General features: G+C 35.7%; 1 protein-coding gene across 1 annotated transcript in view; it reads right to left on the bottom strand.

Annotated features, from left to right (window-relative positions):
* Positions 1-13,140, bottom strand: part of AGBL1 (AGBL carboxypeptidase 1) — an 832,111-nt gene that overhangs the window by 562,879 nt on the left and 256,092 nt on the right. The window contains exon 18 of the mRNA XM_044660138.1: positions 5,505-5,685. Within this exon, the coding sequence (XP_044516073.1) occupies positions 5,505-5,685 (181 nt within the window). The remainder of the gene's footprint in view (positions 1-5,504; positions 5,686-13,140) is intronic.

Raw genomic sequence — 13,140 nt, 5'->3', positions numbered from 1 at the left:
TCTAGCATTTATTTTCCTTTTTCTTTCATTATAGCCAATCTAATAGGTAAAATGTGGTAGCTCAGAGTTGTTTTAATCTGTATTTCTCTAAATATTAGTGATTTAGAGCACTTTTTGTATGACTTTTGATAGTTTTTGTTCCTCATTTGGAAACTTCCTGTTCATATCTTTGAGCATTTATCAGTTGGGGAAAGGCTCTCATTCTAATACATTTGGCTCAGTTCCCTATATATTTCAAAAACAAGACCTTTATCTAAGAAATTTGCTACAAACTTTTTCTCACTATTCTCCTTTTCTTCTCATTAGCTTCATTGCTTGTGTTTATACAAAACCTTTTTAATTTCATGTAATCAAAATTATCCATTTTACCTCTCATAATCCTTTCCATCCCTTGTTTGGTCAGAAATCTTTTTCCTATTCATAGATCTAATAGGCAATTTATTATATACTCATCTAAGTTGCTCATGATATCACCCTTTAAATCTAAATCATATAATTATTTTGAGTTTATCTTGATATATGGTGTAAGATATTGGACTGTGAATGTTTTTTTGCCAGTCAACCTTCCAGTTTGACCAGCAGTATTTATCAAATAATCAGTTCTTGCCCCAGTAGATTTGAATCTTTGGGTTTATAAAACACCAGGTTATTGTGTTCATTTACTTATGTATATTATGGACCATTAGTTTCATTGATCAATCACTCTATTTTTTATTTAGTACCAAACTGTTTGGATGTTTAAAACTTTGCAGTATAGATCTGGTACTTCCCAATAAAAGGTCCCTTTCTTTCACATTTTTTTCATGAATTACCTTGATGTTCTTGTCCTTTTGTTCCTCCAAATGAATTTTGCTATAATTATTTTAGGATCTGTAAAATAATTCTTTGGTACTTTGAATGTATGGCTCTGAAAGAGTAATCTAATTTAGACATGATTGTCATTTTTATTCTATTGGCTTAGCCTACCCATGAACAATTAATATTAGTCCAGGTATTTAAATCTATATTTATGTGAAGTGTTTTGTAATTGTTTTCATATAATTTCTGTGTGTGTCATGGCAGGCAGAATCCCATGTGTTTTATACTGTCTCTAGTTTTGTAAGTAGAATTTCTTTGACTGTATCTTCCTCCTGAGATTTGCTGGTAATAAGCAAAAATGCTGATGATACATGTGGGTTTATTCTATATCCTGCAACTTTGCTGATGTTGTTAATTGTTTTAACTGCTTTTTTATTTAATTCTCTAGGGTTCTCTAAGTAAATAATCATGTCATCTACAAAAAGCAATAGCTTTTTTCTTCATTACCTATGTTTGTTCTTTCAATTTCTTTTTTCTAGTCTTACTGCTACAGCTAATATTTCTAATGGCATATTGAAATGCTTAAAGAATTTGCAAGCTATGCCATTTAGGAAAATATTGGTATTAAGTCATTGTTTATTGTACTTTTAAGTTTCCGCTTTTATCTCTTTTAATTATGTCTCTTTGGTAAGAAAATCTCAAATAGATCCATAAAGGATATGATATAACTAAATGACTGAACAAAAACAAAATTTTTGCTCTGAGATCATGATCACTACTCCTGCTTTTTTAACTTCAGAGTCAGTAGAGTCAACACCAGTCTGTTATTTTAACTATACATGTATACTTCTGTTTCAAATGTGTTTCTTGTATTGTTGGAGTCTGGTTTCTAATCCTATCCTCTTTCATTTTTGCATGAGTTCATCAAGTTCACATTCATAGTTATGATTGATGACTATACTTTCTACAATCCTATATCTCATTCTCTTATTGCACTTTCCCCTCCTCAGAAGTATTTCCATATTCAACTGTGTATATATATATATATATATACATATATATGTGTGTGTGTGTGTGTGTGTGTGTTCTTTCTTGTTTAAATGAGAGTGAAGTTCAAACGTTGCTTAATCCCCTTATTGTACAAATTTACAAATTCTCTGCTGCACACTCCATATATGTGAGATAATTTCATCATTCTTTCTCTTCTTCCCTGCTTCTTCCAGTGGATTCCTTTATCTCCCATTTCCATTCTACTTTTGATACAATCCCTACATAATAGACTAATACCTAAGCCTTCTGTCATAGTAGACTCCTTCTAAGACACCTGTTGAAGATAGTTGTGAATAATTAGATGTATCATCTTCCCATATAATAATGTAAACATTTTAACTTTGTAAAGTTAAAATTTTTTTTGCCACCACAAAGAACATGGTTATGTCTCTTAGAGTCTTTAGCTTACTTTTGTTTAATTATAACTCATAAGGAGTTATTTTATTCTGTGAGATTTTGTACCTCTTTTACCATTTGGCTAATTCTAAATTTTAGGAAATTATTTTCTTAAGAATTTTTTGGGGGGCAGCTGGGTAGCTCAGTGGATTGAGAGCCAGGTCTAGAGACAGGAGGTCCTAGGTTCAAATCTGACCTCAGGCACTTCCCAGCTGTGAGACCCTGGGCAAGTCACTTGACACCCATTGCGAAAGAAAGAAAGAAAGAAAGAAAGAAAGAAAGAAAGAAAGAAAGAAAGAAAGAAAGAAAGAAAGAAAGAAAGAAAGAAAGAAAGAAAGAAAGAAAGGAGAAAAAAGAAAGAAAAAAAGAAAGAAAGAAGAAAAAAGAAAGAAAGGAAGAAGAAGAATTGTTTTGCATCTCTTTGGTTGTTTTTCAGTTTTTCACTTATATTTAATTCTATGTGTTCCCAATTTGGGGTTTTCTTGGCAAAGATAATGAAGTTGCTTGCCATTTCCTTCTCTAGCTCATTTTACAGATGAAGAAACTGAGGTAAACAGGATCGAATGACTTGCCTAGGGTCACATGGCTAGGACGTGTCTCATGCCAGATTTAAACTTAAAAAGATGAGTTTTCCTGAGTCCACACCTTCCATTTATCCACTGTACCACCTAGTTGCTCACAGTATCTCTTTTATAAAGTTATATTATATGCTCTTTTCTTAATTTTTGCATAACTCTTATTTCTTTCCCCAATTTTCTCTATAATTCTTTTTAATTTTTTAAATAACAGCTTTGCTCTTTTTAAATATCACTTTCTTTAACTATTCTAGGAATTCTTCTTAGGCTTCTGTCTAATCTGAATTTTTCCTTGAATCTTTGTCTGTAGATATTTTTGAGTCATTGTCTCCTTCTGTGTTTATGTTTTGAAGTTTCTTTATACCACGGTAGCTTTTTATTATTGATTGCTATTGTTATTTTTTCATATCCCCAGGCTTCCTGAGTTTTGCCTTCAAGCTAGTACTGGATTCTATTCAGTTATCAAAGAAATGCATAGCTAGACTGAGTTTCTGTCTTTTTATGTCCTTCTCCTATTTTCCTAGCTTATTTTGAGGGCCAGTAAGTTTTTGAAGTTTCCAAAGGGGCATAATTAGAAGTCTGTTCACTTTTCAGTTCTCTTGTCCTTGTCCCACTACCACTCCACCTACCCACATACACATTTCCATTCTTAAGTATATACATGAAGAAAAATATTTAGAGGATTAAATATTGTATTAGGCTCTGTTAAAGACATGGTAAGTAGCCTTAGGAAAATTTCTCTGAAGTTCACACATACAGTAGTATCCTCATTTCCCCACCTATCTCATAAGGCTTACATAAAATCCTAATACCCTTCTTACCAAGTCTATTGTGTTAATAATGGAGAGATATTTTAACACTGTGGGGAAAGACCTTCTATAAATACAGGATATTATCTTTGTAATACATAGTCAAGCTCATATACATTCTCTTACTTTCCAATATACAATATTGATGCTCATGCCGTCAGCAGAAATAAAGCAGTTAACTAAAAGAGGAGACTGCTATTCATTATGACTCCCTCATTAACTAGCTGTGGGATCTTGGATAAGCCTCTTAATCTATCTAGATTTCATTTTATTCCTCTGTAAAATAAGAGGGCTGAAAAAGGTGATTTTTAAGGTCACTACCAGTTTTAAAATCTGTGGATTCATGATTCTGATAAATTACAATTGTAACAATAACTCACATAGTTATTCAACAAAAGTTATTCCAACATTCTGAAGACCTAAATTAATTAGCTCTAATGCTAAAATACTTTGTCTCCTTATACACAGGGGGAAATCATCATGTGTGAGGGCCAATTTTAACTTGAAATCCAAAGATTTTTAGTGTGAACTTGCTTTGGGAAAATAGGATATCAAAAGTCAGAGAATATAGGAGAAAGGTAAAACTGGCCACTTGACCAAGGGCTACTTGATAGAGTGAAAAAGTAAGGATGAAGCCCCAAACCTTGAAATAGAAATGCAATTCCTTTCCCCATCACTTCAACATCTACTGCAATGGTCACACACATATACACAAATAAACTTCCATTCGTAATATGTCAATTCTTCAAGAAGCATTGATTATCTTGGTTATCTTTGATATATGCTGTAACCCCACAATTCATTATCCTGTAACATACCTGGTCAATGCCCCTCCCCTCAAATTTCCTCAGATTGTACTATATGGACTAGGTCAATATGATATGGTCTTTCCATCCTGGTATCATTCACCATTTGTAACCAATCTGGCAATGGCCCTTCCCAAACATCTCATATCACACTCTCTTGACCATGCCTCTATAAGAGCCTTTCCATCCCAGTAGTACCTTTTAGAGCTTACCTTCCACTCACAGAGATTTCCAGAACCTAGGATACCATGATGAGGTACCAGTGTAGGACTCTTATACATAGAATTCCTCTTATAGAGTATAGGAAGATTAACTAGGAATACAAGCTAACTATTTTCAAACACTTGAGTGTTTAGCAAGTGAGCTCAATGAGTGGCACTCCAAGCACTGTTCACTATGTGAAGCTGAGCTAGTGTAATTGTGACAAATAAGCCTCTCTGTGTTGAGAAGGGTACACTTCAGCAGCCACATGAACTGATCCTGTGTTGTCTGGGAGGCCAGTTCATGAAAAAGATATTTATCCAATATAATCTTGCCCGTGCTACTGTCTTACTGGGTGACCTCTAACATTTGACCACTATTTTCAAATGACAGAAAGGGAGTAATGATTTTCCATTAAAAGATCCTGAAGAGAAATTATCATTGCTAAAATTGAGCATAGAAAATAAGATATAATTTTTTAAATTTGTTTTGGGGGACATTTTTGGATAGGATAAGGAGGGGAGGTATCCTATACTATATAATATCCTGTCGACTCAGACAAGAGAATAATGCATCTGCAAGACTGGCTACATCCACCAGGATGGCAGAAATTCAATGTCACTGAATATAATAAAATAGAAATAAGAGAAACTATTCATTATCATACTCAGAGACATCATAAACCTGGCATAGATGTGGCTGAATCCTATATGCTATTTGAAACAGAGAGACAACATTGTCACGGGCCCAATTGAGTATATTCTCAGCCATGAGTGTGTAGGGTCAGTCAAGACATGTCTGAAGGATGGATCCAATGAGATGTTGCCATGGCTACATAAAAACTACACAGAGAGAAGTATCTCACTTACTTGCCATTGATGACGCCATCTGGGTTTAGCATTGGGATGATCTTGAAAATAAAGCTTTCCCTCAGGAGCCCAGCAATGGGATCGCTGCTTACAAGGAATTCCAAGGTTCCCTTCATTACCCAGCTAGCATTGCTCTCTCCTGGATGAACTCGGGCCACAATCACTTGATATGGACGCTGGCCTGAAAACAAAACAAACAAATAAATATACGGACAAATGAATGGATGAGTAAATAGATGGATAGATAATCTAAAATGGTGTGGTTTCAAGGATCCCAATGTTGTTATAATGATGACATGTGCAGATAGATAATTCCTAAAACATACTGACCTATATAATATTTGTTCATATTCAAAGAATACTTGAAAGTGAGCAAGCTGCTTTCTTCATAAGAGGAAAAGCAAACTGTACAATTATCTTAGAGACTTAAAAGTTCAGGGATTTTTAAGTCACACGATTATAAACATAAAGCTAGAATGGGCCTCGGATGTCATCTAGTGCAACCCTTTCATTCTATAGATGAAACTAAGACAAAGTCAGAAAAAAGACTTGAATCAGTGTCATTCAGAGGTTCATCATCAGAAATGGGATTTGAACCCAGATTCTCTGACTACAAAGAGAGTTCCCTTTCCAGGGTAGGTTATGACTTTTTTGTCCTTTTAAAAGCAATATTTGGCAGATCCTCGACCTTTTCCAACCCAGGTCTCTAGATTTCCTGATATTCTTCCTATTGCACTAGAAAGCTTTTCATGTATATACTTTTTATTTGTATCCAGTCCTATGGTCCATGGAAACTCAGAATAAGGTAGAAGTCAGTACCTAGGCCAATATCTAGTACAAGAATCACCTTTTTATTAAAGTAGAGAGCTAGATCTGTCTCCTTACCCAGCAACCTCAATAATAGGACAAGAAAGCAAACTAACTTTTATATGGTACAAAACACTTCACATAAAATGATGTAGGTACGGTACTTTGACACGCTTTAAAAACTGCCTTATTATTATCATTATTATTAGGAAAATGAAGATGGTAATAATAACTATCACATCCATGGTGCTTTAAGCATTTTGCAAGTTATCTCATTGGAAATTCATAATGAACCTAAAAAGTAGAAGCTATTATTATGTCCATTTTACAGAAGAGAAAACTGAGAATGAGAGAAGTTAAGTGATTTACCCAAGGACACAAAACCAAGAAATGTCTGAGGCAGAATTTTATCTCAGGACTTCCTGAATCCAAGTCCAACATTATTCACTATTGTACCTTGATGCCTATGAACATGACTTCGTATTTTTATTATCTTTATTCCTAATCTCTTTTTTTGAAAAGGAGACAGTTAAAAATGCCCCCAGAAGGGATAATTTCCCTGCTTTCTTGGGACAACTAAGTGGTATAATGGATAGATCACTGAACTTGAGATCAGGAGGATTTGAGTTCAAATCTGGCCTTAGACACACTAGTAGCATGACTTGGGCAAGTCATTTAACCTTTGTTTGCCTATGAGGTAACTAAGAAACAGTAAATAAAGCACGAGAGATGGAGTTAGGAAGAACTGAATCCAAATCCAGCTCCAGCTATAGACGATGACCTTGGGGAAGTCACTGCATATTTATTACTTCATTTTTCTCCTCTATAAAATGGGGATAATAACAGCACTTCCCCCAATCCCCAGGATCAAATAAGCTGATTGGGAAGCTATCAGGAGAATGCTTGTTATACAGCAAGTGCTTTATAAATATAGACTTACAAAACGTTGGCTATTTGTATTTAACAGATAGAGAGTCAGGCCTAGAGATGGGAGGTCCTGGGTACAAATTTGGCATCAGACATTTCCTAGCTGTGTGACCCTGGGCAAGACACTGAACCCCAATGGCCTAGCCCTTACTGCTCTTCTGCCTTGGAACCAATACACAGTATTGATTCCATGATGGAAAGGAAGGGTTTTTTAAAAAAAGGATTATACTGGTATGATCACAGAATAGAGTTCTTCCTCATCTCCCACTGGCCTAAAAAGGCAGGTGAAATACCCACACAAATTCCAAACACAAACATCAGCTTTAAGGGCATTTTTGTCCATATTCAGTTGAATCTCTTAAGTACCTGCTATGTGCCTAGCACTGTGCTAAAAGGTAGGAATATCAGTCAAGAGTGAGGCAGCACCTGCACTCAAGGAGCTTCTATCCCAAAGAGAAAAGCATGCTGATACGTAGCTATGTATTTTACATTCACGAAGCAGGTAAACTTGAAGAGAATTTAGAAAGGAAATATCTGAGGGCCTCCTAGAGAAGGTAGCATCAGTTGGGAAGCAGGAACTCTAGGAGGTGAAAGAAGGGATGGAGGGTATTTCCCTGGCCTTGGGGGCAGTCATGGCCAAAGTTTAGAGACAGGGCAGAGTGTGTTTTCTAGGGGTTTGAGGGAGGTAGAAAGCCAGTAGAGCTGAACAATAAAGTGAACAGAGGAGGGAAATGTGTAATGTTGTCAGAAATGTGGAACGGAGCCAGGTTGTGAAGAACGTTAAATTCCAAACAGAGAATTTTATATATGATCCTAGAGACAATATGGGGTAGCTATACCTGACTGAGGAGGCTTTGCAGCATGGTCAGACCTTTGATTTAGGAAATTCACTTTGGTGGCTGTGCGGAGGATGGATTGGACAACAAAGTAATATAAATAATAGCTCGCTGAATATGAATAAATATGAACCTGCACCATATGGCGTTTCTGTCTTAAACTAAAAGCTGTATGAGTATAGAGCCTGTGTCTCCTTCTCTTTGTAAAGATACCAAAAGTAACTTTAATTAGGAAACTAAAATTTCTTGGTGATGAATGAATGAAAAGAGAAAAAATAATTTATTGAGGGTTTACTATGTGTCAAGCTCTGGCTAAGATCTTGAGATCTTGAGATAATCATTGTGTAAATAAAAATTTTGTACCCCTGAACTACATTACCCAGCATCCCTTTTACTTTCATCCCCAAGTTGCAGGCTCACATTTGTTTATAAGTTGTGTGTAACCCTGCCCTTGCTCTTTCTTCTGGCGGCTCTGTGCTCTCCTTTCCCTCGTGTGCAGTCTGGGGAAATTTCTTTCTTTACTGAGGCTTTCCTTCCTTTTGCTTCAAGTTATTATTAATAAACTTTATAAAATATAATGTGAAGTGTTTGGATATTAATTTTTAATCTCACATAATTATAATAAACTAAATAAATAAAGGAAAGGTAGCCCCAATCCTTGCGGTGCTTCCATTCTAACAGGAGGAGACAAGATACATATGGGAAGAGTGGCAAGGGAAAGGAATGTCAGGCATCACAGACAGGGCGAGTTGATTCTTGGGGTAACTGTCCTTTCCATCTTGCTAAGAGCAATTGGTACTATGGTAATATTTATTTGATTTCTGGGCTTAGAGCAAGTAGATAAAGAGTGGCAGGTTATACAAATGAAGCAACAGAGAGATGAAGATGGTGTCATATGAAGAGGATCCAGGCTAGACACTGGCTACATATAATGTTAGTTGAGTTTTGCTCAATGATTAACCAAACAAAAAAGTCTCGCTTGGGGAATTTATTCTGGCATCTGGTCCAGAGGTGCGAATCCAGATTTGGTGGTAACCCAGCAAGACAGACAAGACGGTTGGGAAGGACAACTAGACATGAAGTATTACATGATGAGGTAGCCTTCCACGGTCTAGCCTTGAGACCTATCATGCAAACACTAGTTGAATTTGTGTTGAATCATTCACCCATCTAAATGGTTCTACTTGATGATGTAAGAGGACAGATGCTCAGTGACATAAAAGAAGTAGAAATATATTGTAGTGGAAAGAATATGGGTACAAAAGACAATAGGCCTGAGGTTGGCTAGAGATTTGACTCTTACTTAACAAGCTGTATGGCCTTAACTTCCTTGCTTCTCAATTTTTCTGTTTATACAATAATAGAGTTGAGTTAGATATTCTTTAAAGCCCCCTCCTACCTGTAAAATTCTATAGCACTAATCACAATATCAGAATTCCTGGCACAACTGTGAATAAATGATCAATTTTACCCTCATCTGTCAGATAGATACAATCACAGTCACATATAAGCTTACCTTTGGGCTTGTAGATCAAAGATCCGTATGGGAATAAGGAATACCTAAATTATGTTTCTGGATTATTATTGATTTGTTTGGGAATTTTTTTATCAGTCACAGCAGCTTCCTGTAGCTCAGTTACCTCATCTGCAAATTTGGGATAATAATCAACAATTTTATCTATCTCTCAAGGATGCTACGAATGTGAATGAAATGTGACTCTGGAGGTTCTTCATGTTCCAAATATAAAATGGCACTTCTCCTCACCTTCCTTTTCTTTTGCACGAACCATAGTTCTGAAAGGCATAATTTCAGAGTTCTTTACCCCCGGTGAACCCTGTGCTGTCAACAAAATGATTCCATTCTTTCTATCTCTCTACCTCCATTTCCCCAACAGGAAACAAAACAAAACAAACAAAACTGGGTCATATCCTTTAAGGCTGCAGAGAATATAGCAATACATTGTTTTATGGTTTTATTTTTTTATTTTTCCAAAGATCACTAGAATCATATCCATGCAACAGGCTCTATGGAAAAAAATTCAAAAAAGTTTGAGGAAATCAGGAAGAAACAAAGACCTTCCTTTTTCCATGAAAAGTGAGTTTTCCCACTGGGGCTTGCTGCCTCTTCCACATTCTTTATAAAGCACTGTGGGACAAACACGTCTATAGTTAACTAGCTGAGCAGAGTAGAAATTAACTAGAGGTAGGCGTTCTCACTATATTGCCTGCTCCCGGCCATATTTCACTCCTTCTAAAGAAAGCTGTATTGGAACTCCAATAAAAAGGCTGTTGAGAAAGAAAGTGGCTTGATGAGTCTGAACCCAATCAGTAACCTATTTTCAGTTCTATAATTCCATATCAGTTTCATTGTGGTATTTGAACTCCGTTCATTTGCAGCATATTGAACAACAATGTTCCCAGCAAGAAGAAATAAAAAAAATAACATAAGCCCTTATCAATTTTAGACCCAGAATGAATACTCCCATTGTCTGGGCCAGTGAGTTCCTATTGCTTGGTATGCCTAGCACAATGTGGTATATCAGTCAATAAGCCAAACTCAAAGCGTTGCAAAGACATCAATGGCATTCTTGTCTCTTCTTGAGAGGGTCAGATTTATATTTTGTTTCACTGCAAATACACTGCAAAATGATGTGTACAGTTTTGAGCATTCTGAAACAGGGAACAGCAAAGAATGGTGGTTTGTCACAAAGACAAGCTGCATTTTTTTTCATTTCAGATGATTTTCTTCTCTCCCTTTCTTGTGATTTAAGACAGTTTTGCAGTCACGATGCTGAATTAAACTTATGGGACTGCACAGTTGTAGTGGCAAATGGGGCTCCTGAGAACCCATAATGGACAACAGCTGTAAATAGCATGCAACACAAATAAAATATGTTCTTTTTGTAATTGTTGACTATAGCTTTAACGGCGCCTATCTCTGCTGGAGGTAAGACACTATCAGCTAAAATTAACTAAATCTATCCCAGTGACTAAAAAAGTCTACAAGTAGACCACAACTTAGTTTTTTAATCTCAGTATCAATGGTAGTGAACTTATTATATAAGCAAATAGGAATCTAAGCAGAGAAATTATAGGAAATTCTTCAAATATATTAAGTAACAATCTGGGAAAATTTTAAATAAAAATGAAAAGATGGTATTATAAAATGTGCTGTTCTCCAAAATAATATGAGTGGTATTTTAAAACAGTTTTGGCTTTAGGACTGCATAATTCATGATGCATCCATAGTTCACTGTTAGGAAACAAGAAGGAATACTAGGAACTGATTTATTTTATTTGAGTAGAGGAGAAAGTAATGGAAAAGAGGAAGAAAAAGATGAGAAAGGAAAAGCACGAATCAAGGAAGATAAAAATTATCAGGGCCAGATGAGTGAATTGCAGTTTGTAGAGACTATTTCAAGTGTTGGTTCCAGGAGGAAATAGAAGAAAAAAGATACTAAATATTAAAAAATAAGATAAAAGATAATTGATGCTAAAACTTAACCCAGTCTAAGGGAGGAGTCTAGGAGGAGAGAGACTTGTTCAAGTGTTGCAATAGAAAAATCTGAAGAAAAAAGTAACTATAGCAGTTAACAACATCAACTCACATTTGTGTAACAACAATAATTTGAATTTCTCTTACAGTTTAAAGTTGAATATTTTATTCAGGGCAATCTTGAATGTTAAGCATTATAAATGATTTTAACCTATTTTATGTGCAATGTTTGTGCTCTGGTCCTCTCTCCAAGAGCCAAGCCTGCTCCATTGTTCTGTGAGGTTTTGTAAAAGTACCAGATCAACTGGTTCTCTTCTTTACTGTCATCTATTTAAGCCTCTCCTCCAAGCCATAGTTCTTCCATTTTGAGGGACCTACAACCTGCCTTCTGCTTCCATTTAACCTCTTAATATCAATTGGCTTTCACAAAGGATATTTACTTTAAATATATAGCAAGAGGGGAACATATATATGTGTGTGTATATATATATTATATATATAATATATATATAATATATATATAATTTGCCCAATTCCTCCAGGGTATTGTCTCCCTACACTAGCCCAGTCAAAGACTGGGGATAGGGAAGAGATAAGACTCATAATTTAGCTCAGATCCTACATGACACTAGTCCTACCAAATTGATGTCTAGATGTGGCATTAAATGAATACTTGTATCAGCTTTTACTAATTTTTGATTCCAAAGATCCTCCCAAAGGATAGATTTACTCTTCCTTGCTACAACATCTAGCCTAGACTCTTACTCCTGTATTTCTATGGCTTGTTCTCCCAGACTTTCAGAACTCCCCAGTTTAGAGTTTCTAATCCCTCCAACAGACACTATGAGCAAAAGATACAAATAAGGTGAAATAGAAAGTAACTGAAGATGAGAAGCCTTTTCCAATGCCTTTACAGTTAATCAGAGAGTTTCTCCTTAAGCACAGGGTTAGTCAATCAAAATTGGTAATTAAATGCCTATACATGTTCCAGATTTCTTCCAAGTTCTTCTCTTATGTCACTGTAATTCTCCCAGAAACCACTTCCCCATATTCCCCAGGAAAGACTTCATCAGTCCATAAAGTTCCTATGGACTATGCATACATTGAATGTCCTTTATATACATTTGTGGAAATAGTGGAATTGGTTAACTTGTCCAAGGATACACAGTCATAATGACAAATCTCAGGACTGAAATTCAAACTCTGTCCTGACTTCCAAGACTTTCTACAATTCCATACTATTTCTTCATCACTTTCACCACAATGTGAACTACTGGAAATATAATCATCCCTGTTTTAAAGAAACTGAGACTAAGGAAATTAAATGATTGCCTACAGTCACATAGATAAGAAGCAGAGAAGCCAGAAACACAACCTACATCTTCTGCCTCTGAATGTAATTTTCTTTCTACAACACCATACTGTCATTAGATCAAGGTTAAAGGGGTGCTATAAAGAGTACTAGCTAGAGCTGAACAAGAACAAGAAAGCAATAGATGTAACCAAGGACTGAAGTTGAAATAAATTGGCAAGGCTAGTGGCAAATGAGATTCTACTTATAAACATTAGT

The sequence above is a fragment of the Gracilinanus agilis genome, chromosome 2, assembly GCF_016433145.1.
Source record: "Gracilinanus agilis isolate LMUSP501 chromosome 2, AgileGrace, whole genome shotgun sequence".
Lineage (NCBI taxonomy): Eukaryota > Metazoa > Chordata > Mammalia > Didelphimorphia > Didelphidae > Gracilinanus > Gracilinanus agilis.
Note: the sequence above shows the minus strand (reverse complement) of the source record. Positions and strands in the feature narration are given on the sequence as shown.